This window comes from Macaca thibetana, chromosome 2, assembly GCF_024542745.1.
Source record: "Macaca thibetana thibetana isolate TM-01 chromosome 2, ASM2454274v1, whole genome shotgun sequence".
Classification (NCBI taxonomy): domain Eukaryota; kingdom Metazoa; phylum Chordata; class Mammalia; order Primates; family Cercopithecidae; genus Macaca; species Macaca thibetana.
The window spans coordinates 148660695-148685541 of record NC_065579.1 but is presented as its reverse complement, the minus strand read 5'-3'; the positions used below and the strand labels follow the sequence as shown (position 1 = coordinate 148685541).

Sequence of the window (24847 nt, the reverse complement as noted above, 5' to 3'; positions counted from 1 at the left end):
GAATCCAGAACACTGATGACGCCAGATGCTGGCACGGATGTGGAGCAACAGGAACTCTCAGTCATTGCTGTGGGAACGCAAAATGGCACAGCCACTTGGGAAGACAGTTTGGCAGTCAGTTTAAAAACCAAATGCACTCTTACTATATGATTCAGCAACTGTGCTCCTTGGTATTTACCCAAAGGAGCTGAAAACTTATGTCCACACCAAAACCTGCACACGCATGTTTACAGCAGCTTTATTCAGAATTGCCAAAGCTTGGAAGCAACCAAGATGTCTTTCAGAAAGTGGATGGATAAATAACTGATGTGAATCAGACAAGGGATATTATTCAGTGCTAAAAAGAAATGAGCTATTAAGTCACAAGAAGTCATGGAATAACCTCAAATGCATATCACTAAGTGAAAGAAGCCAAATGAAAAGTCTGCATATGATTGCAATTACATGACATTCTGGAAAAGGCATAACGGTGGAGACAAGAAAAAGACCAGTGGTTGCCAGGGATTAGAGAGAGGAAGACATAAAAGATATAGCACAGAATATTCTTAGGGCAGTGAGACTACTCTGTGTTACACTCTAATGGTAGATGCAAGGCATTACACAGTGGTCAAAACCCATAGAATGTACAACCCAAGCGTGACCCCTAAGCTATGGACTTTGGGGGATAATGAGGTGTCAATGTAGGTCATTGATGGTAACAAACATACCCCTCTGATGCTGGATATTAGTAGTGGGGGCTGTGTCTGTGTTGGGGCAGGTGGTATATAGGGACTCTGTACTTTCTGCTCAATTTTGCTATCAACCTAAAACTGCTCTAAAATAAAGTCTATTTACTAGTAATAATAATAATAGTAACAAAAATAATAACACTTTCTTAGGCTATTTAAGAAATATTTCCAAAAAGGTATCATATATCAGACCACAGACATTCTCCATTTTAGAAAACAGGATTTTTACAAGCTGCTATGTGTTGGACTGTGCCTCCCCCAACCACTCACTAGAAATTCATAGGTCACCATCCTAACCCCCAGCACCTCACAATGTGGCCTTATTTGGAGATGAAGTCAGTACAGGTAAAATTAGTTAAGATGATGTCACTGGGGTGGGCCCTGATCCAAAATGACTGGTGTTCTTATAAAAATGGGAGATTTGGGCATAGACACCACACCTTCAGGGAAATGCCATGTCAAGATGAAAGCACAGATTGGGATGATGCTTCTACAAGCTAGGAGGAGCCAAAGAAGAACTCTTCCCTAGAACCTTTTGGATGGAGCATGGCCCTGCTAACACCTTCCATTCAGACTCATAGCCTCCAGAGCTGTGAGGCGCTGCCTTGCAGTGGTTTATGCCACTCGATTTGCAGTGTTTGGTGACAGCAGCCCTGGCAAACTCACATACAGGCCATAGTCTCTGATCATGACATAATACAAGTAGAAATATAAGAACAGAATTTTAAATTTTAGACAAAAAACAACTTGGCAATTGTTTTAAAATCTCTTTTTACTTACTGTGTTAGAGAGAAGACCAAAACTACAACTATATGATATTTAACAATAATAAAAACATGAACACAACCTGCTCAAAAGGCATGAGGCAGGAGTGCATTTCCGGAAGGCCAGCTTGAGGAGCCCTGCAGTCAATTCCCCAGGGAAACCACTATCCTGGTGAAGATGATCTAAAAACAACCACTTAAACTCCTGGAAATTTTTCTAAGGACATACAACAAATGGAAAAACATTCTTCAAGAAAATCTGACTCTCAATAAGGGCAGGGAAAGTCTGCGACACTGAAGGCACAGTCTGCTCCCTCCCCTTGAGGGAAGCTCCACTCCAGGCAGGTGTGGCCAGGAAGGCAGCGCTCCTTTCCCTCTCAGCTCCCAACGAAGGAAGCTGGCATCCACCAGTGGGTGCAGGCCACCAAGGCCTCTCATCTCCACCACCTCTCAGTTGCAGAAGCTAAGTTCTTGGTGACTATGGCTAAGATGCTGCGGCCCCTTCCTCCACCCAGACAGCACTCATAAGGGGAAGAATCTACCCCAGGTGTGCCAGACGGAGAAGACAGCGCATGACTGTATTCAAAGTGCAAGACAGAACAAGTGCAAAGAAAGAACAAGATTGTCAACCCAGAATCTTATGTCTAGCAATACTGTGTTTCGAAAAGTAGAGGCAAATAAGGATATTGCCAGATAAACAAAAACTGAGATAATCTGTTGTTAGTAGACCCACCTTATAGGAAATACTAAAAGAAGTTCTTCAAGCTAAAAGCAAGTGACTACAGACAGTAGTCAGAATCCACAGGAAAAAGCAAGGAGCACCGTAAAGGTAATTAGGTAATTATAAAAACAGTATCAATGCGTATTTTATTTGCTTTCTTCTCTTAACTGATTTAAAAAGCAATTGTATAAAATGATTATATATATAATAGTATAATTGTGGGGTAACAAACAGAAATGTAATATATTGGACAATAAAAGCAGAAAGGAAGTAGGTGAGAATAAAACTTAAATGGAGTAAGGTAATGACACCAGATAGCAGTTCAAATCCATAGGACCAGCTAAAGAGGACCAGAACTTGTGAGTCAGATAACATAGACTCTGCACATAGGGACTTGTTCTCCTTTCTTTTCTCAACTTCTTTAGTAGATGTAAAATTATATAAAGTAATATATGTAGCAATGTATTATTGGGTTTGTAACATACATAGATGTTCTATGTGTACAAAAATACGTGATCCTGGCACAAACAGGGAGAAGATAATAGACCCATCCAGAAGTAACATTTGTACATTTCACTGGGATTAAGTTTGTATAAATCTGAAGTTGATTTTGATAAGTATGTGATAAGTCCTAGAATAACCACTAAGAAAATAACTGCAAATGTATACTGAAAATAATCATTGAAAGCATTAAAATGTTATGCTCGGAAATATTCACTTAATGCAAAAGAAAGTAGTACAGCAGGAGAAACAGAGGGAAAAAAGACAGCAGACTCATAGAAAGTGAAAAGTAAAATGGTAAACCCACTGTATCAATATTAACATTAATGTAAAGTCTCCAGTCAAAGGCAGAGATTATGAGACTGGATAAAAACCAAGATCCAACTATATGTTATATATGGCACATTTTAGATTCAAAACTATGAACGGGTTGAAAGTAAAAGAATGTAAAAATATATATCATGTCAACAGCAACCATTTGAAAGCTAGTGTGGTAATACTTATAACAGACAGAACTGACTTTAACACAAAAACTATCATGAAAGATAAATGGGGCATTTATAATGATAAAGGTGTCAGTCACAAGGTGTGAGGTATAATCAAACCTTTTTCTTTTTGGAGACAGAGTCTCGCTCTGTCACCCAGGCTGAAATACAGTGGCACGATCTCAGATCACTGCAAACTCTACCTCCCAGGTTCAAGTGATTCTCATGCCTCAGCCTCCAGAGTAGCGGAGGTTACAAGCGCCTGCCATCATGCCCAGCTAATTTTTGTATTTTTAATAGAGATGGGGTTTCACCATGTTGGCCAGGCTGGTCTTGAATTCCTGACCTCAGGTGAAATACCCACCTCGGCCTCCCAAAGTGCTGGGATTACAGGCGTGAGCCACTGTGCCTGGTCATCACCAAAACTTTTTCAAATGCTTTCCTTATCTGAACCAGAAAAAAATTAATGAACTAAATTTTCAACCCAAAAAGCTACAAAAGAAAAAAAATAGAAGAACCACTCAGGAGAACACAGAAGAGAACAATAAAAGCAGGGGGAAACTAGAAAAATAGCAATGGAAAAGGTAAGGAAATCGAGGAACTGTATTTGATTTTTTTAGGGTGGAGGATGGAGACAAGCAATAACTTTTCACCAATTTAATCAACTTAAAAAGAGAGAGAAAAAGGAAAAATATAAAGAATGTATTATAACAATCAAAAGGAAAATCCAAAAAGGAGATAAAAATTATGAGAGATTATTATATACAACTTCATGCTAATACATTTAAAATCTGCATAAGAAGGGACTTTTCCATAAACCAGACCACTAAACACAACAGAAACTTAAAAAGTAATTCATGTATGACCTCCCTAAATGCTCTAAGCCTGAAATGTTCTACAGAAAAATTCTCTCAAACTTCCAAGGGCAGATAACTCCCAAGTAACAACTTTACTCCAGGGCACGCAGACACACACATACACACACATACACACACATACACACACACACACACTCACACAATGGAACACATTCAGCTGTGGCATCTGAAGACCCTTCCAGAGTGCAGGCGCTCTCCCCCATGGGAGCAGCCTCCTTTGCCACAGGCTGGCCCCCGCCTGGGCTCTCCCCAGGCTGCTCTGCCCTCATGCCCCTATCCAGTAGGGCCTGCTCTACCCAATGGCATCTCCAGCTGCTAGAAGCCCTAGCCCTGCCCCCGACCATGGCTCTTACCAGATCCTGGAAGGACGTTGACCACACCTTTGGGAATGCCAGCCTTCAATGTCAGCTCTGCAAACTTCAAGGCAGTGAGTGGGGTCACCTGGGTGTGGAGCCAGGAAAGGAGACTGGGTAAGGAGGTTTTTGAAAGTGGGGCTCTGCCTTCCCTCCCTGCCTTCCTCTCCCAGCAGCCCAGCAGTAAGCAGGGAGGTGTAGCTGCAGACTGTGGCACCAGGAAGACCCCAGGAAAGCCACCAGAGGGGGCCCTGCCCGCCCAGCCAGCATGCCCACAGCACCAGCTGGGAATCAGGGTGGGCCAACCTCTGGTGCCCTAGCTTCTCCTCCTGGCAGGGCTCCAGCCCCCGGCCAGGCCTGGGTTCCCTTCTGCACAGCATAAGTTTCTAAAGCCAGAGGTTAAGGTCTCCTCAGAGGGTTGCTGTGATGCTTAAATAAGCAAATGTATGTAAATTACTATCTAATTTGTGATACATGTTGAAATGCTTGAGGCATGCCTGACTCAGGGTAAATACTATCAATGTCAGCCATCATTATTGTTTTTCATTACATCAATGCCCTTGCTGTGAAATTACCCCAAAGAAGCTGGCAAGTGTGTGCCCTCCTGGGCACACCATCCCTGCCATGTCATGCACCATCCTGGGAGGCAGGCAGTGGGCAGGCTGTCATTGCCAATGTACAGATGAAGAAACTGAGGCTCACTGGCGGTGTCCTCACTTCCAAGGACCTTCCCAGCATGCCTGGGTGACCCTCGACATCCCGCCTCTACTCCCCCACCTACACCTCTCAGACACCACACTGCATAGCTTCTCTGTGCAGGGATGGGGGCCACGAATCCCACCGCTCACCTCGCTTCCCTCCAGGACTTCTGGTCTCAAAAGCCACATAAGAGACATGGCACCATCTTTATGCATAGACTACTCAGGCTGTCTTAGAGCATGGGCCTGGTTTCTGCCCCGTGAATCCAGGGTGCAGAAATCCCTGCCTCTGCTCACCCGAGCAGCTGCAAGTTCCAGCACAGCCAGCTGGCCTCAAGCAGCCGCGGCTGAAGGAGTCTGCTTGGGAGAGTTCTGCCTGCCACGCACACCTCTGCCCACTGAGAGCAGGGCCATGGAGAGCAGCTGGCATTAGCAGGACCCTTTGTCCAGTGCCCGTGTGGCCAAGAGAGGCCCTTCCCTTCCTCCCTTACAGAGTTGGTTCCTGGTCCTCTCTGTGGCCCGCAGGCCCTGTCTGGAGTGAGCCCACGCTCACCTGAGCTGGCTTGATCACCACTGTGTTCCCGGCAGCCAGGCAGGCAGCTGTCTTCCAGGACAGCATCATCAGGGGATAGTTCCAGGGGATGATGATGCCACAAACCCTGCCACACAAAAGAGGTTGGCCTTTGTCCCTCTTCCCCACCAGGCCCACAGTGACCTGCCAGTTCCCTCCCCCTCACCCAGGGCCTGACATCCACTCTCAAAACCAGGCTTCCTGATAAGACACTCAAGGTCCCTCTGACAGGCAGCTCACGCCTGCTCTTTCTGTCCTAGATGCTACATTAAGAATTGGTCTGGCAGCAGCCCCTCTTCCTAGCAGGGCAGGATGGCATGGGACACTGGACCGTTTCTGATGGAAGCTGTGGAACTGTCTGGGGCACAGGCAATGAGAGAGGGTGATGGCGAGCAGGCACAGGTGAGGACACAAGCCAGGGGGACCTAAAGAGGGTCAGGGGTCACCAGGGGTGGGTGAGGAGGGCCTGGAGAGGGTCCTCCAGAGTGTGAAGCCAGGTGTCAGTCCTCAAGAAGAGAAGACAGAGTGGGCAAGCCAGCACTGATGACTTCAGGGTGCTCTGTGTGAAGCCATGGTGCCCAGTGTCAGCACCACTCTGGGTTCCAGAGCGAGCCTCTGGCCGGACACAGGTGTTTCACACTCAGAGCACCGTAGGCACTGGGGAGGCCGCAGAGTCCCAGGGACCAGCTGGCACACTGGCCGGGTATGAATCCTGCATGGCCCTGCCTTCGCCCCATACAGCACCACTCTGGGTGAACGCTGAACAGTTAGATGAGGACATCCACACAGAGCCCCGCAGACCACGGGCCGTGCTGTCACCACCCCACCACCATCACAGGGTGTTTCCCCAAAAGACAGCTGCTTAGTCAGACCCAGGTGGTGGGCAGGACCCATGTGAGGCATCATGGGGGAGCAGTGGGGGGCACTGAGAGGGTAGGGGAGCCGCCCCACACCTCACAGCACGGGCTGCTGAGTGTTCCCAGGGAGCAGGGTGAGGCCGTTGGTTACAGTGAAGGGGGCTGAGGGGAGCTTGGAAAAGAAAACACATCAGAAAAGCCCCATAGTTATGCGCTGAATTGTGCCCCCACTGCCCAATGCGTATGCTGAAGCCATAATCTCCAGAGTCTAAGGGCATGTCCTTGCTTGGAGACCAGATCGCTGCATTGTAATTAATTAGCACGTGGTAGCACCGGGGTGGTAGGCCCCCAATCCAGCTGGAATGCTGTCCTCATACAAAGAACACCACATGGAGAGACAGACTCTCACAGTGGGAATGCCAAGAGGGCATGAGGCAGAGATGGGGGCTCCCTGCAAGCCAAGGAAGGCCAGAGGTCGCCAGCAACCACCAGAGGCCAGGAGAGAGGTCAGGACAGACTCTCACAGCCCTCATGTGGAACCAGCTCTGCCCACATCTGACCTCAGACTTCCAGCTCCCAGAACCATGAGATAAGTTTCCGTTGATTAAGCCCTGGATTGGTGGTCCCTTCTACAGCAGCCGGAACTGACTCCCACACTCACTGGCTAGGGGAAAGGCCAAACCCCGGGACCGGAGTGTGCAGAGCCCTGGCACAGGGTCAAAGGAGCAGGGCTACAAGACCCAGGCCCAGGTGAATCCTCCCTGCCCAGTTGCTGTGAGAACCGACCTTCATTAGCCTTACTGCCTCTGATTCCTAGTAGCCTTTCTTAGTGGGAGACTGAGTGGACTGAGTGGACAACCACCCCGTGAGTCTTAGGACTGTCCCTCCCTCCCTTGGGGCCATTCTCCTGCTGTGCACCCCTGAGCCTGTCCTTCCTCTGCCCTCTGATGCTCCTGGGGAGCTGCGTGGATGGTGAGGGTGGAGGGTAGAGTTCCTTCTCTCTCTTGGGAGCATGGGGCCTGGGCAGGGGACACCAAGCAAGCTTTCTTGGTGTCCCCAAGAAACACTTGGCTCATTAGGGATCTCCAGCAGCTGTTGGGCCAGGATGCGGCTGAGGACATGAGGGGACAGGGCTCCCTATGAGGCAGCTACAGCCTCACTGCTGAGTTTGCTGTGGCACTGGTCAGGGGAGGAGATGGGCAGCCCCTCACCCTGGCCAGGCCCTCCTCTGGCACCACATGCAGGCCCAGTGAGGGTGGACCCAGGGCTGGGGCTCTCTAGGTCTGGTCACTCAGTCATTCTGCACTATGTATGGGACCCTGCAGGTGTGCTGGGATGATGACAGGCATGGGCACAGGGCAGCATCAGTCTGAATAGTCACACAGATAATAAAATGGGGTTATAGATCAGAGAGGGCAGGCTGGGAGCAGAAGTCTCAGGGATGCATCACAGATGAGAGCTGGAGGACAGCTGGTGAGGGCTGGAGGTGGGACACAGGTGCAAGTGCTCAGCGGCGCACGAGTGTGGAGGGCCCAGGATCTGCGAGGCCAGCACAGCCAACCACAGTGGACTGGGGAGGGGGCCAGGATACCAGGCCCGGATTGCAAGGTCAATCGAGGAGTTTGATTCCATGTCAAAGGCACTGGGAAGCCACCAGATTCCAAGTGGATCTGTGACAGTCTCTTGTGAATTTCCTAATACGAACATCCGAAAGAGCTGGACTCTGCTCCTTCTCAGAACCACACACAGAATTCTCCTCTTAGCCCCATCACCCAGGAGGCCCGGCCCTGCATGGCTTCCTCACCTAGCCCTCCTAACTCCTTCACAGCACACCATGCCCTGGACACCTGACACTCACCCATCAAAACAACTTAGTGAGGACAGGACTGTTTTATTACCATTTGACAGTTGGGGAGACTGAGTACAGACAGGCTGGGAGCTTGCCCTAGAAAGGGGAGGAGCTGGGATTCCAACCTTGGGTTCCGGCTCCAGAACATTCCCACTGAGGCGAGGTCCCCTGTGAAGGTGGGGAGGGGTGAAGCCCAGAGGTCCTGGCGGCCTCCGTGCCAGGCACAGACCATTAGTTCCAGAATCACAGCCTGCCAGGTGCATGGTCAGCAGTGGCCCTGCCTGCCTGCCTTTGGGCAAGCCCTGGTCTGTGTAAGCTGCTTGTACCAGGCCCCAGGGCAGGATGTGTTCACACTGGGGTGCTGACTGGGCACCCAGAGTCCCGGGTCCAAGGCCAGCCTCACAGGGTGACACAGGGATGCTTCTGGGTGACAGAGTGTCTGTTTCCTCCTCAGTCTGATGGGGGTGGACACCCCCCCACCCCATGCTGGCAGCTGGGAGGGTGGGCAGCCTCACAGACCCAAGTGTGGCTCTGACCTGTGACCCCAGGTGGGCCATGACCCACTCTGCCCAGCCCAGCCCCTCTCAAAGCACGACAAAGGTCTCTGACCACTGCCCCATAGCAGGGTTTCTCGGCCTCTACACCACTGACATTTGGGGTGGGGCAGTTCTTTCTTGTGGGGGGCTGTCCTGTATCACCTCCTTTGTTGGGACAACCAAAACCATGTGCAGACATTGCCTGATGTCCTCTGTGGGGACCCTGGAGGCGATGCCTCCACCTGCAGCCTGGCTCCGCTCTGGGGCTCTGGAGTGAGAGGTTTCCTGGTCCACAGCCTACTTTCCCACAGGAGCCTCCTCCAGCCTGTGCCTGAGGACTTGATTGTTCATCTGCATGAGCTGGCAGTGACACAGGGACATTGGAGCATGTTCTTCTTGCAAACACTCTCACATTCAGGTGGAGCTGAGGGGCCTTTGGCCATGTCCACAGCTGTGAGGTCCCCTACCCTGCAAGGGGCACAGAGCAGGCGGGAATGACTGTGGTGCTGATGCCAGCTGGGCCCTGCTCCCAGGTCACCCTGGCCGGGCCCTCCTCTGGCACCATGTGCAGGCATAGTAAGGGTCGACCCAGGGCTGGGGCTCTCTAGGTTCAGCTAGATGCGTGTTCCCAGCACAAATCACGGATCAGGGCTGCGCCAGCACCTGCCACTCTGGTGTTTGCTGTCACCAGCCAAGCACAGTGGCCATGCACTCTTGGGTGAGCCTCCTCAGGCACGCATGTGAGTGACTCTCACCAGGACTGGGGCCAAATCAGGACGTATGGCCTCGAGTGGTCACTTCCCAGTTTCAACTGGCAGGGTAAACCCAGAACCCTGTGGCTGTGTTCCAAGCCTTTCTCCCCACTCCTGCCCTGGGCCACTGGGTGGCGAGATGAGGTGCCTCACACCAGGTTCATTTCCCGGTGCCTACATGCTTGGTGTCCAGCGGGGTCTGCACTCCTCCTGCTGAGCGGCTCTCATCCTCTGACTGTTCCTCCTTTGTTCTATGCTTCCTGTTCCTCAGTGCTGTGCAGGAGTTCCTCATCTTTATGAACACTGACCGCCATTCCCATTTTGGACATTTTTTGGGATTACTCTTGTTTCCCACCCTGGACCAGACTGATCCAGTGTTACTGGGGGATTAAATACAATTGTCCTCAAGTCCTTACAACAATGCCTGGTATGGAGCAGGTGCTCTAGAAGCACATGGATGGCTGTTTGATAAACACACACACACGGTGCTGTGAGCTCCCGCAGGCTGTGTACTATAGCCCCGTGTACTGTGTAGAAAGCACCACGAGGCTGCACCTCGCCCTGGGCAGGGACTCACCCGACAGGCTCCTTCCTGGTCAAGGTCAGGTTGCGGTTGGGTCTGGCCTGGTTGATGGGGATGGTGGAGCCCTGGAAGAGGAACGGGGCAGTCACACAGGGGCCCAGGGTCCACACCCCTTCCCCTCTGGGCAACCAGTCTCCCCCAGTGGCTCCAGGAGGAAGTCAAAGCCACCAGCTTAGGTGTGACCTGAGGCTTGAGAGACAGGCAGGAGGGCAGCCGGAGGGGCAAGGTGTTTGCTTCACCCTGAGCCTGGCAGGCAGAGCCTTTGGGTGGAAACTGGTCCTGGTACCAGCAAAGCCTCTAGCTTTGGCATTGGAGAAAGAAAGGGTGAGGGTGGGGGTGGGGCCAGGTGCCCCCCTCCCCACAGCTCTAAGCAGTTGAGCATGTGTAGGAGGCCCAGGCCTGGGGCCAGCTGCAGCCAGAAGCTACACGGCAGCAGAGTGGGGGTGGTAACCAAGCAGCCCACCTCCCTTGTCGCTGTCATGCCCTGGTGGAGAGGAGGAACCATGGAGCCCAGATCTGGCAGAGATACTATGAGCCCTGCAGGGGTGAGTCTCCCCAGGGAGCCTCTACAAATGGCCCTCAGGTTCCACAACTGATGGCGGGGGCCTGAAGATAAGGTGAGCACTCCCTCCTGTGATGGTGTTGACTGTCCCTGTTGACCTTAGGGCAGGGACATCGTGCCCATGAACCCAGAATAACTGCAGAAGCCCCCAGCAAAGCAGGCAGAAGAGAGTGCCACAGGGATCCCAAGCCCGACAGTGACCTGCTGCCGCTGGGAGATAGAGTGCCTTGGGCAGGCACCTGAAGCCAGGAAGGACCTGCACCCTCAGCCCTGCAACCACATGGAACTGAATTCTATCAACACCAGAACTCTCCCGGATATAGGTTCTACCCCAGAGCCTCCAGATAAGGCCCAGTCCAGCCAGCGCCTTAGCTTTGGCCTTGTGAGACCTCAGCATGGAACCCAGCCCAGCCTTCCTGGAATTCCCACCAGCGGAACCACAAGCTAATAAATGGGTGTTGTTCCAAGCCACCAGCTGTGGTCATTTGCTGTGCAGCATGCAGACTACTGTGCTGCCCTCGGAGTTCCCCTATACGGCTGGGCCAGTCTGTGTGTGCTCACACTGGTGGGAGCCTGGGCCCCACCTGGATCTTGTCGCACCAGCCGGCAAAGTAGCGGAAGGTCTGGATGGACATGCCCACGTGGGTCTTCAGGGCCAGCGTGTAGACGGCACCCGCATCCAGGGCCTCAATGGTGGCCAGCTCCTCCTGGTGCTGCTCCATGAGATCTGCCAACCTGGCCAGGGTGAGGGGAAGCGGGAGGTGGGCTCAGGCCTGGCACGGCCTCGTCTGCCCTCACAAGCCCTTCTTCAAGGAGCTGGGGCCCTGCCCTCCACCCCAGATCTGCCGCTCTCAGATGTGAGGACCTCTGTTTCTGATCCATGCAATGGGCCAGCACCATTTACTCCACTGGATGGCTGTGAGGATGACACCCTCTGTCCCTCTCTCCTTTCCTCGCTCTTCCCTCCCTTCCTTCCTGAAATATCTGTGGATCCACTACTTTATCCTATTCCTCTGAAATTACCCTACAGAGGCATTCACTTACTTGCTGCAGACAGCAAAGGGGTTATGGCCCAAGAGGCCGCCCTTCCTGTCTTCAGAAAGCTTGAACCAGGAGAAAGCCCGTCTGCCTTTCCAGCACCAATAAACCAAGGTGGTGGGGGCGTGCTCCTGAGGCTGGAGTCTCCAGAGGTGGAGAGGTGGCCCTATCCCCATCACAGGAGGACTGACTAGGGAGCAACGGCGGGGCTGGCGCTTTTACACAGACCGGCTCCAGTCTGAGCATGCCAAGGTCGGGTTGCTGTCCCTTGATTCTGATGGATGTGCAGCTCTGGGCAGCCTGGGAGTTACGAGGGTGCCCCTCTCGTCCCCTAGGGGGAGGGTGGACAGGGAAAGTGGAGACCACAGGCCCAGAGCAAACTCAGCCTTGCAGACAGGGCAGCTCGGGCCCAGAGGCGAGTGTGGGATCAAAGCCTGCCAGCCGTTTCCCACACTGCTCCCCTCCGCACACAGGCACCACGAAGCCCACATGCACCCCAGGCCTGCTCCGGTCCTCACCTGCCTCCACCCACCAGGACCGGTGGCAGCTGTCCCTGCCACTCAGGATGCATCTGCAACTCTGTGCCTGGCCGAGCAGCTCCCCGCCCTGTTTCCATTTCATTCTGGGGCCGCGAGAGCCGAGCCCCTCTGCCTCCCTCCTCCTCCTTACATCGGCCTCTTCCAGGTGCTCAGGTCAGTCAGGCCTCCGGCCTTGGGGCTTTTGGGGGGCTGTGTTGCACATCTGGACCCTCTTTCCACACTCCTGTTTCTCCTCCCAGCCTTCTGTACTTGCTTCAGACACGGACTCAAATGCCGTACCCTCTGGGAAGCCGACCCGAATCCCCACCCACGTTCTGACTGATCAGAGCTCCCTGTCACGTCCTCTGATAACCTCCTCTGCCTTTCTTCACTCCCCCACCACTACAGTTTGTAACAGACATTCACGTAGATGATAATTTCATCACAATTTGCCTGCCCACCAGAATCCAGGCTCCAGGAGGCACGGCATTATCTAGTTCCCTGCTGTCTGCAGCACCCAGCTCCAGCACAGCATGGGGCATGCGGGAAGCATGTGCCCAGTTTTGCTGGGCTAGTTTTATGCAGCTCAGGTTTGCTGCATAAAACTAACTGAGTGAGGCCACCCTGGGCAAGAAGAGCCCATGTGTAAATCGGTTTCTGAGAAAAACCGATTGGTACGGAAAAAAGTAAAAACACCATCTAGCGGCCATTAGAGGACTGGGCTCCCCAGCTGCGAGGACAGAGGAGCTGCCTCTTTGTTATATAAATGAGACACATTTGCTCCAAAGCCTGCTGGCACCAAACTCAAATTTTCCCACTCCCAGTTAGGCTTAAAGTAGCCCAAACAGGTATGTTTTTAGCCACTTAGGGCCTGCTGCTTTGCACACCCGGAGGAACTTCAAGTAGCAGCTGTTGCCCATTGATAAAACAGGGCCTTGTGGTGATAAGGCGAAAGCTGCTACTGCCCTTAGCAGCCCTCAGACCCAGAGGCTCCCGCTGCATCATTCTGTGTTGTCAGCTGGACATGGAAGCCCACATGGCAGCCTCAGGACAGTCTCACTGCTCATCTTCCGCAACCCTGCCCAACCGGCAGCCCACTAAAGCTTGTGGTGTGCCATGCCTCCCGTGCTCACATCCTTCTCCTTCATCAGCCCCAATCCCTTGAATCCCCCACATTTCTAGACAATTCCACCTGTGTATGACATGGCTGTGTCATCAATCCAGTTCCCAGGACACTCTTTCTAAAGTAGCCATCACCCGAGTGCACTATTCGGGAAGCTCTGAGAGGCTGCCTCGCAGGACTGTTCTATTGTCAGCTCAGTTAGGCTGCTGAATTGACACCCTGGCACCCATACTCCCCAGAGCCTGGTCCCTGGGTGCCAGGGTAGCAGTGCAGGAGAAGTGAAGCTGCCGCCATCTCCCTCTGAAGGTCTGCAGGGCAGATGCAGGGGTGCCCAGCAGGCTCAGCCAGCCCTACTGACCACCAGCAGCCTGGACCACCATCAGATTCTCGACCATGGACCACAGTGGTATCTGGGCAGAGCCAGCAGCTCCCCATGGTCTTTCCCAAGAGCTCCTCTTTGTGGCCCCACTTGGCAGCTGGATACAGCTGCTCCTACTTCCTGAAGGTTCTATCCTGTCTACCAGGAGTTCAGGGGACTGCCTAGGAACCTTGTCTAACTCTCCCTCTGGATCCTTCTTCCCAGCTTCCACAATTGTGTAATGTCTGATCCCTGCAGTGAATTTCGTGTTCCCTAACACCAACGGTGGTCCCACCACCCTGACAGGGTTCTCTGCAGCCATTTATCTGGGAGCTCCTGTTCTGCCCCCTCCGGGACACCTAGACCCAGCCTCTGTTGTGCTGAGCTGAGGCAGAACCAGTAATGGGGACTCCCAGGTCTCCACGGGGCCTGAGAGTTTGCACAGGGCAGGAACGGGTCCACTTACAGCTGCCCAGGGTGCCCCCCTCACTGTCATTGTGGGTGAGTAGGATCTCTTATGACACAAACCACCAGATGGCAGCAGAGGCCCAGGGAGGGACCCCACGTGTGCTGTTGGCCATGCAGTCCACCAAAAGCATGCGGGGCCCAGGCCAGAGGTTCTCCCACCACCTGGCGTGCCTGTTTCACAGCTCTGCCTGACCTCCAGGAGCTCTAGGGACTGCTTGGCATGGCCAGTGCCTTTCTAGAATTGAGGGGCTTGCAAAGGGGACTGGAACCTTCGAAAGTCTGGGCATGCCTGGCTCCCACAGCCCTCCCCGCCCCTACCTTAACCTCCATTAGGTTTTGCAAACTATGTTCTTGCAACTCTTCTCTCTAGTTTCCTGCTGCTGGGCTGCCCCGGCTTTTATGGCCTCTGGAGTATACTAGAAACAGAAGCCATTCCGACTGCAAGGCCAAGGCAGGGTCTCTCCTGCCAGGTGAGAAGCCTCGCTGGGACCACGCCATAACCCGGCTTCACACCCCTAGAGGTTCCCAGGACCTCAGGAAAGAGCCAGGCCCCGAGACGCCTGTGCTCTCGGCTCATCTGGCCGCACCCTCCCTTCTTCCAGGAACATCACCCCACCTCTGTGAGGGTGACTGCTCCTTCCCGCCAGGCCCTGTGGTTCCAGGGGCGCAGCACCTCTCTTCCGAGCCTCCCTCTCACTCTGTGGTCATAAGCTAAAGTCATCATAAGTCCTTTTGCCTAAGATGTCTGAACTGGAACTAAGGAGAGAAGGCCCCTTTCTCTCTGGCTTAATTTTTTTTTTTTATAAAGAAAATGTGAGACCTATAGATTCCAGCAGTCAGAGCCAGGCTGAGCAAGCAGAGACCAGGCCAGCCCCTCTCTGGCCCTTGCTGTCTTCTGCGTGCAGGAGCTAAGTCCCCTCCAGCCCAGGCTGGCGAGGGAAGTGCTTTGCCTGCCTCGGAGGCCCAGCCTGCGCCTACTTTGGAAGCAGCCCTTGGCTTCCGCACCTCCTCACCTCACCTCCAGCAGGCACCTCCCGAGGCCACTCTGCTGAAATGCCTCCTGTTTCTCCCATCCCTTCCTCTGAGAAGCCTTTTCTGAGCCTCAGGCAAGGAGCCCCAGCCTGGTCCATCTGATGGCCTCGGTCCCATGGCCTCCCCAGGACCCAGCTCCTCCTGGCAGGTAAAGGGGCCTCTACAGAAAGGGCCCCTCCTACCCCCTTCTCGGAAGCTGATGGTGGCAGTGGCTGGCAGGTGCACGTTGGGCTCCCACCTGTACAGCAGCCGGCCCCGGTCCCGCGCGCTGATCTTCCCCCACCGTCCATTCTCAAAGGCATCCTTGGCTGTGGCCACTGCCTTGTCAACATCGGTGACTTGGGCCAGGGATACCTGGCAGATGACCTATAGTGGAAGCAAAGCCATGACCAGTTCTCTTTCAGCCAGTTGCACACAGACACCCCTGCCCGCCTCCCTGGCCTCCTCCTGGGGCCCCACTGAGGTGGCCCCCAGCCACATGGGCAGGTGTGGAGGTGAAGCATGGCCAAAGGGCAGCCCTGGGAGGGCTTATACAGGAAGGGAAGATGGGGGCCTGGGAGAGGATTGTTTGTGTGTCTACACCCCAGGGTCCTGACCCTGTTCCTGCTCTGAGTGTGCCATCCGTGCAGGTTCCCTCACCTCGGTACCTGCTGGGTGTGGTGAGGGGAGCCAGTGGGGTTCTGGGGTGGGAGGGCAAAGCCATTGCCTCCTGTCTGCCACCACACATAGCCATGCCCCTTCTGCCAAGGCCCCATCCTCAGCCCCTCCTGATGCTCCATCCCAAGGGCACTGCACTGTCCTGCCTGTGTCCCTACCCCCTCCGTCTCCCTTTGCAGATGAGTCTTCCATTAACTCCCCTCAAATGACTCATGTTGAGTGTGCTCTCTGTCTTCTGCAAGGACTCAGCCGATTCTATAGGATGGACAGGATGGAAAAATATCAGTGTGCAGTCATAAGAGCAAGCCCGGCTTTGAAACCTGTGTTTCAGATATGCTCATGTGTGTATCTACCATAGGTGTGCTTTGGCTCATGATGCCACAAGGTCACAGTCAAGAGAGAGCGGCAAACACGGGACTCAAGTTGAGGAAGAATGTCCTAATGGTGGAGGGCTCAAGGATTAGACAAGGTAGGTCTCACACTGGGGCTACTGCTGAAGTGTGGAGGTGTGGCAGTGGCCCAATTTCTTCCTTGGGGTAGGAGGAATTCTGCTCCCAGTCTCTGAAGCAGGTGCAAGACCCTTCTGAGCCCTCCTGCCTCCCACCACCACCCTGCACCTCCTCTCTACTCCACTGCAGTAGGGTTGGTTGGAAACGAACTGGCATCCTTTCCCGTCCCTCTCAAAGGCACATGTCCAAGCAGAGGCTCTCAGGGTCAGGACCCCAAGAGGCCAGTGGGGGCAGGGAAGGAAGGACAGGGAGGCTGGGGAATGTGGAGAAGGGGCGCTGGGCCTGCACTCACACTTCCATCGGTGGGATTGATGGTCTCAAAGGTCTTGGCGCCCTCGGCATCCACGAATGCCCCCCCGATGAAGAGCTGGTGGGGCATGTGGAGGGTGCGCTTGTTCACTGCCATTTCCACCTGAAAGAAAGGCCCCAGTGACAAGCACAAACCCATGCAGGGCACAGGAGGCATACACAGAGGACCACACAGCCACACACACGCACTGCCCAGGGGCCTCCTGGGGCTTCAGAGCTGCATGTGGGTAACAGCTGAGCAGGAGACAGATGAAGGACAGGCTCTGAGGCCAGGCTGCCTGGTGGGAGCCCTGCGCTTCCACCTACTCCTTGTGCCGCCTTGGGCTGGTTCCTCAGCCTCCTCAGGATGGGCTAAGAGGACTCTCAGACAGAAGAAATGCCAGTGGGTAGTGAGGCCCTTGGCAGCCCCCACCACTCACATCCCCGTGGATTGGCAATTTCTGCCTGAACGCAGGCACCTCTGGGATGCCATCCTCTTCCTGAAATCTGTTCATCAGTCATTTGTCCTCAATCCCAAGGACACTCTGGGGTCCACCTTGGTTGGCCCCCTGTACTTTCTTCACCCACTTTTGTTCCAATCTACCCGCCAAACAAACTACGCCAAAGCCCATTCTTATGGGAGTTGGCAGTCTACCAAGATAGCTCAGGGAAGATTTCTTAATTTCTTTAAAGAATAGATTTTCAATTACTGATCACACTTCCATACACACAAGTTGAATGTAAGGATTATTTGTTTCCTTACTGGGAACTAAAAGTCTCTTCTTAATATCTTGATCACATGCCTTGGGACTCAGAGTTTGGCCCATGTCCTGAGCATCAGACAGCAACATCCTCTGGGAGTTGGCCTCACTGTACTGACATCCCCCGGCTATCCTGGGTGCAGGGAGAGTGTGGGAAACTGAAGGGTGGGCTCCTGGGGCCCTGGCTTTCTGAATGCCCAGGTTTCCCCTCTTGTCTTATGTAGTCATAGATGCAGCTGCCTGAGGGCTCTGCAGGGCCTGCCGCAGGGAGGGCCCAGCACTCACGTAGTCAATGCTGCACTCGCCCTCCTCATCATCCCCTCGCAGCTTCCTCACTAACAGCTGGATGAAGTCCCCAAAGGTGGTTGCCATGTACACATCTTCATTTTCTAACTCCAGGCCATCACACAGCTCCTTCACTTCCTCCACCAGCCTGGAGGAAGGAGATGGAAAGATGGGGACACAGGAGGGGCTCGGCAGGCCTGCATCGCTAGCAGCAGGGGCAGTGGGGCCAAACACCCCAGAGAGGCTCCATCCCAGCACTACGGGGTAGCCATGAGCCCAGAACTGGGGAGAAGGGCCCAGGCTGTGGACTCGGATGGTCCTGCATTCAAATTCTCACTCCATTACTTTCTAATTTGTGACCTTGGGCAAATGACTAACTCCTCTAAGCCTTAATTTCTTCACCTGTAAAACAGAAATAATAATAGACTCTCTGCTATTTTGTGATGATTAAATACGATGACCCATCTAATAATAACAATAATTAGTAGATTAATAATAATCTCCAAAAAACCCTGTTAAAAGAATGAAAACATAAGCCACAGATTGGAAGAAAATGTTTCCACATCACATTATCTGATAAAGGACTTGTATTCAGAATATATAAAGAACCCTCAAAACTCAATAGTAAGAAAGCAAACAACCTAATTAAAAATGAGCAAAAGATTGAACAGATGCCTCTCAAAAGGAGAAATATGGAATAAGGATGGCAAATAAGAATATGACAAGACAATCAACATCATTAGGCACTGCGGAAATGCAAATTAAAACCACAATAGAATATAGCTTCATATTTATTAGAATGTCTAAAATTTAAAAGCCTGACCATTCCCACTATTGGGAAGGATGTAGTACCCTGAGCAACTGGAGCTTGCACACACTGCTGGTGGGGATGTAAATGGTACTACCACTTTGGAAAGCAGTTTAGCAGTTTCTAAAGAATTAAACATACTTCCCACTTCACTCTTAAGTATTTATCCAAAAGAAATAAAAGCCTATCTCTAGACAGCAGATGGCAGAACAGGAAGCTCCAAAAATGTATCCCCTTACCTAAATAACCATGGAACTTACATGAATCAAACATGTTGGAACTCTGGGGTCTAGTCAAATGCTTTCAGCACCAAGGAGAAAGACTGGTGAAGAAGCTGGTAAATGTCAATCAATTTCAGTGAATTTCAGCCTCTCATAAGATATTGGTTGCCACCCCTCACCTCCCACCTCTGCCACAAAAAGTTGAAGCAGGGCTGGGTCATATTCCAGGCGCAGCTTGCTGAAGCCAGGGTGGGCAATAAGGACCTTGTCCTCTGACCACCAGCACTGTGTCCTGAGCACTGATATTCCTTTTGATTGCTGACAGGCTATCACAAAGGCTGGCAGTCACTGTTTCAACCCTCACAGGCTGAAGTAGCTTCCAGGAGATTATAAAACGCAATACTTTCCCTCCACTTTGGTAGCCAGACATTTATGGAAATCTTTGTCAGGTCACTGGCTGACTGCAGGAACAATGGAACAGAAAGTTCAGTGACAACACACAATAAGGAACACACCTTGCAAAAATAATTTGGAGAAGTCACAAACAGATGGTTCTAGCCCTCAACAAGGAAGATTCAATAATCCCTAATGAGTGGGAGAAATATATTTCCAGAATTACCACAACATAACACTCAAAATGTCCAGTTATGATCAAGAAAGATCTACAAAACATATGAAGAATTAGGAAAGAAGAGTCCATTCACAGGAACAAAAAAGAATTTGAAGAAGGTATCCACGAGGAAGATCAGATATTGGAACTATTGGTTAAAGACATTATGTCAAATGCCTTAAATATGTTCAATGAACTAAAGGAAATTATGGATGAAAAACTAAAGGAAATCAAGAAAATGATGTACAAACAAAATGAGAATAAAGTGACAGAAACTATAATAACAAGTCCAACAGAAACTCTTCGGCTGGCAAGTACAATAACTGAAACAAACAAACAAAAAACTCACTGAAGGGGTTTAACAGTAGTTTTGAGCAGGCTGAAGGAAAGATGAGCAAACTTGAAATTAATCAGTCTGAGAAGCAGAAAGAAAAAAGAGTGAAGAAAAATGAAAAGAGCCTGAAGGATTTATAGGATACCATGAAACATACCAACATACTCACAGGAGCTCCAGAGAGAAAAAGAGAAAAAGGTTTCTCTAAATATTTATTTGAAGAAATAATGGTCCCAAAGCTCCCAAACATGAGGAAAGAAATTAATATACACATCTAAGATGTACATTGAATGCAGTCCAAGCAGGATACACTCAGAGATCCACACCAAGGCACATTACACCCAGCTTGCTGAAATCCAGAGAAAAAGAAATAATTTGGAGAGTAGCAAGAGAGAAATGGCTTGTTATATAGAAGAGATCTTTGATAAGGTTAAAAACTGACTTCCAAAAAAATACCTTTAAGGTCAGAAAGCAGTTGGATATTAAAAGTTCTGGGGGAAAATGGTAACCAAGAATTCTGTATCCATCAAAACTATCTTTCAGGAATGAAAGATAAATTAAGATCTAGTTCAACCATTGTGGAAAACAGTGTGGCGATTCCTCAAGGATCTAGAACTAGAAATACCATTTGACCTAGCCATCCCATTACTGGGGATATACCCAAAGGATTATAAGTCATGCTGCTATAAAGACACATGCACACGTATGTTTATTGCGGCACTATTCACAATAGCAAAGTCTTGGAATCAACTCAAATGTCCATCAGTGACAGACTGGATTAAGAAAATGTGGCACAGATACACCAAGGAATACTATTCAGCCATAAAAAAGGATGAGTTCGTGTCCTTTGTAGGGACATGGATGCAGCTGGAAACCATCATTCTCAGCAAACTATCGCAAGAACAGAAAACCAAATACCGCATGTTCTCACTCATAGGTGGGAACTGAACAATGAGATCACTTGGACACAGGAAGGGGAACATCACATACCCAGTCCTATTGTGGGGAGCGGGGAGGGTGGAAGGTATATTAGGAGATATACCTAATGTAAATGACGAGTTAATGGGTGCAGCACACCAACATGGCACATGTATACATATGTAACAAACCTGCATGTTGTGCACATGTATCCTAGAACTTAAAGTATAATAATAATAAAAAAAATATTTCTATAGAAACAAAAGCTGAAGAAATTCATTATCAGTAGACCTGCCCTAGAAGAAATGCTGAAAAGAGTCTTTCAGGTTGAGATAAAAGTATACAGACAGTAAATTGATGACACAATTAAAAATAAAGAACACAGATAAAGGCCACTACATAGGTAAGTATGAAAGTCCATATTATCATATTTTATTGGGGTTGTAACTTCTCTCTTTTTCCTATATGATAATAGGCAAGTGTATAAAACAATAATTTTAAATATATATTAATGGATATACAATGTATAAAAATGTATACTGTGACAGTAATACTAAAAAGGGGAAAGAAAAGAGATGTATAGAATGAGAGTGTTTGTATACAATTGAAGCTGGGTTGATATTATTCAAACTACCTTGTTATAAATTTAAGATGTTAATTGTAATTCCCAAGTAACAACCCAGAAATAACTAAAATCATACAGTAAAAGAAACAAGGGAATCAAAGTGATACACTGCAAAAAAATTACCAAATACAAAAAAGAACAGTATAGAGAAACCGAGGAACAAAAAAATAGGACATGCAGAAAAAAAAATGGCAGAAATAAATCTTTATTTATTAGTTAGCAGGTTAAATGTAAGTGGATTAAACTCTCCTGTTTAATCTATTTAAAGTTTAAACATGAGAAGGCACAAACTGGATGACTGGATATAACCCAGCATCCATACATATGCTACAAGAGAATCACTTAGATATAAGGATACAAAAGAGCTGGAAGTAAAAGGACAGAGAAAATATTCCATGCAAATAGTAACATAAAAGAGACTTTAAATCTAACAAGTTTACAAGAGACAAAGAAGGACATTATATTGATACAAAGTTTGATGCTGCAAGAGGATATAACAATTATAAATTCATACACACCTAACACAGCCCTAAAATATATGAAGCAAAAATGGACATTTCTACAATAGTAGTTAGATACTTAGATGCCCAACTATCAAAAATGGATAGAACAACTCGAGGGAATAAGACACTTGAACACCACAAACCAGTCAGACACGTACAAAACACTGCTCAAGAAGAGCGGAGCACACATTCTTCTCAAGGGCACACAGAACATTCTTCACGATAAATCATTTGTTAGGTTACACAATAAGTCTTAATACATGTAAAAATATTGAACTCTTACAAAATATCTTTCCTAATCAAAATGGAAGGAGACTAGAAATCAATAACAGAAAGAAAACTGGAAAATCCACAAATATATGAAAATGAACTAGCACACTCTTAAACAATTAATGGGTCAAAGAAGAACACACAAGAGAAACTAGAAAATACCTTTAGTCAAAGGAAAATAAAAACACAACATACCAAAACTTATGAGATGCGGGAAAAGTAGTGCTAAGAAAGAGTTTACAGGTGTAAATACATACATCAGAAAAGAATAAAGTCTTCAAATCAGTAACCTACGTTGTACACCTTAAGGAACTAGATTAAAAAGCAATCTAAACCCAAAACTGTAAGAAGGAAGTAATAATAAAGATTAGAACAGAAATAAATGAAATAGAGACCAGAAAAACAATACAGAAAATAAGCAAAATCAAATTTTGTTTTCTTGAAAATATCAACAAAATTAACAAACCTTTAGCTGGACTGACCAAGACACAAAAAGTGAAGGCTCAAATTACTAGAATGAGAAATCAAAGGGAGACATTATACCAATCTTACAGAAATAAAAAGCATCATAAGAAAATATATGATAAATGACATGGCAACAGATTTGATAACTAGGTAAAGTGAACAAATTCCAAGAAACACACAATCTCCCAAAACTCACTCATGGAGAAATAGAAAATTTGAATAGATATGTAACTAGTAAGGAAACTGAATCAGTAATCAAAATCTTTCCAGTAAAGAAAAGCCCAGGGCTGAATGGTTTCACTGGTGAATTCTACCAAACATTAGAAGGGAAATTAACACCATTTTTTCTCAAATTCTTCCAAAAAAACTGAAAAGAGAACACCTCTTCAACTCCCTCCATAAGGCCAGCATTTACTCTGACACCAAAGCCAGACAAAGATACTATAGCAAAAGAAAACTACAGACCAATATTCCTTATGAAAACGGATGCAAAAGTCCTCAAGAAAATACTAGCAAACTGCTTTCAGCAGCATTTTAAGAAGATTACATACCATGACCAAGTGGGATTAATTCTTGGAATGCAAGGTAGTTCACCTATGAAGATCAATCCATGTAGCACACCACGTTAATGGAATGAAGAGAAAAACACATGGTCATCTCATTTAATACAGAAAAAGAATTTGACAAAATTCAATATCCTTTCATGATTAAAAAGCACTCAAAGTAATAGAAGGGAGTATCATCTATATAATAAAGGCCATATTTGAAAAACCCACAGCTAACATACTCACTGGTGAAAGATTGAAAGCTTTTCCCCTGAGATCAGCAGCAAAATGAGGATGCTTGCTTTCACCACTTCCATTCAATATAATATAGTAGTACCTCCTTACCCATGGGTGGGGCGCGGGGCGGGGGTTGTTCCAAGGCTCCCAGTGAATGCCTGAAACCACATATAGGGCTGAAGCCTACACTGTGCTCCTTGACTTATGATATGATTACATCCCAAGAACCCATTATAAATTGAAAATGTTAAGTCATAAATGCATTTATTTTACCTAACATACGGAACATCAGTGCTTAGCCTAGGCTATCTTAAATGTTCTCAGAATATTTACATTAACCTACAGTTGGGCAAACTCATCTAACACAAAGCCTATTTTATACTAAAGTTTTGAATGTCTAATACAATTTATTAAATATTGTACTGAATGTGAAAAACAGAATTTTGTAAGGGTACACAAAGTGTAATTTCTAATGAATTCGTATCACTTTTACATCATCATAAAGTCAAAAAATCCTAAGTTGAAGCATCACAAGTCTGGGACCATCTACATATTCTATGCTTTTTCTGATAACACCAGTGGCTACTAAGTGACTAATGGGTGGGCAGTGCATACACCTTGGATATCCTGGACAAAGGGATGAATCACATATCAGGTGGGATGGAGTGGGACAGCATGGGATTTCATCATTCTATTAAATGGCGCTCAATTTAAAAACATATGAATTGTTTATTTCTGGACTTTTCCACTTAATATTTTCCAACCATGATTGACCATGGGTAACTTAAACTTCAGCAAGCAAAACCACAAATAAGGGGAGAACTACTGTACTGGAAGCTCCATCCAGGGCAATTAGGCAAGAAAGAAACATTAATCCAAATTGTGAAGGAAGAAGTTAAATCATATCTTGTCACAGATAACATGATCTTACATGTAGAAATCTTTAAATGGGCCAGGTGTAATGCATCACCCTGTAATTCCAGCACTTTGGGAGATCAAGGTGGGAGGATCACTTGAGACTAGGAGTTCAAAATCAGCCTGGGCAACATAGCAAGACCTTGTCTGTAAAAAAAATTGTTTTAAGTTAGCTGGGTGTAGTGCTGCATGCCTGCAGTCCTGCTACTCAGGAGGCTGAGGCAGGAGGATCACTTGAGCCCAAGAATTTGAGGCTGCATTGGGCTATGATCACACCACTTTTCCAGCCTGAGTGACAGAGCAAGACCATGTCTAAAAAACAGAAGAAGAACACCTTAAATATTCTGCGCCTCCAAAAGACTGTTAGAGCTAATAAAGGAATTCAGCAAAATTGCAGGATACAAAAATAACATGCAAGAAAACAGTTGCAACTCCATACACTAGTAATGAACAATCCAAAAAGAAAATTAAGAAAACAATTCCCTTTACAATGGCATCAAAAGAATAAAATAAGGATAAAT

At 48.7% G+C, this 24847-nt stretch overlaps 1 protein-coding gene across 2 annotated transcripts in view; it reads right to left on the bottom strand.

Moving 5' to 3' along the window:
• The window catches only part of ALDH1L1 (aldehyde dehydrogenase 1 family member L1), an 81313-nt gene that overhangs the window by 16258 nt on the left and 40208 nt on the right, over positions 1–24847 (bottom strand). For both annotated transcript variants that reach the window (XM_050781623.1, XM_050781622.1), the window contains exons 10-16: positions 17876–18023; positions 16834–16953; positions 15614–15741; positions 11423–11573; positions 10271–10341; positions 5682–5787; positions 4431–4518 (exon numbers count right to left, since the gene is read on the bottom strand). In XM_050781623.1, the coding sequence (XP_050637580.1) occupies positions 4431–4518; positions 5682–5787; positions 10271–10341; positions 11423–11573; positions 15614–15741; positions 16834–16953; positions 17876–18023 (812 nt within the window). The remainder of the gene's footprint in view (positions 1–4430; positions 4519–5681; positions 5788–10270; positions 10342–11422; positions 11574–15613; positions 15742–16833; positions 16954–17875; positions 18024–24847) is intronic.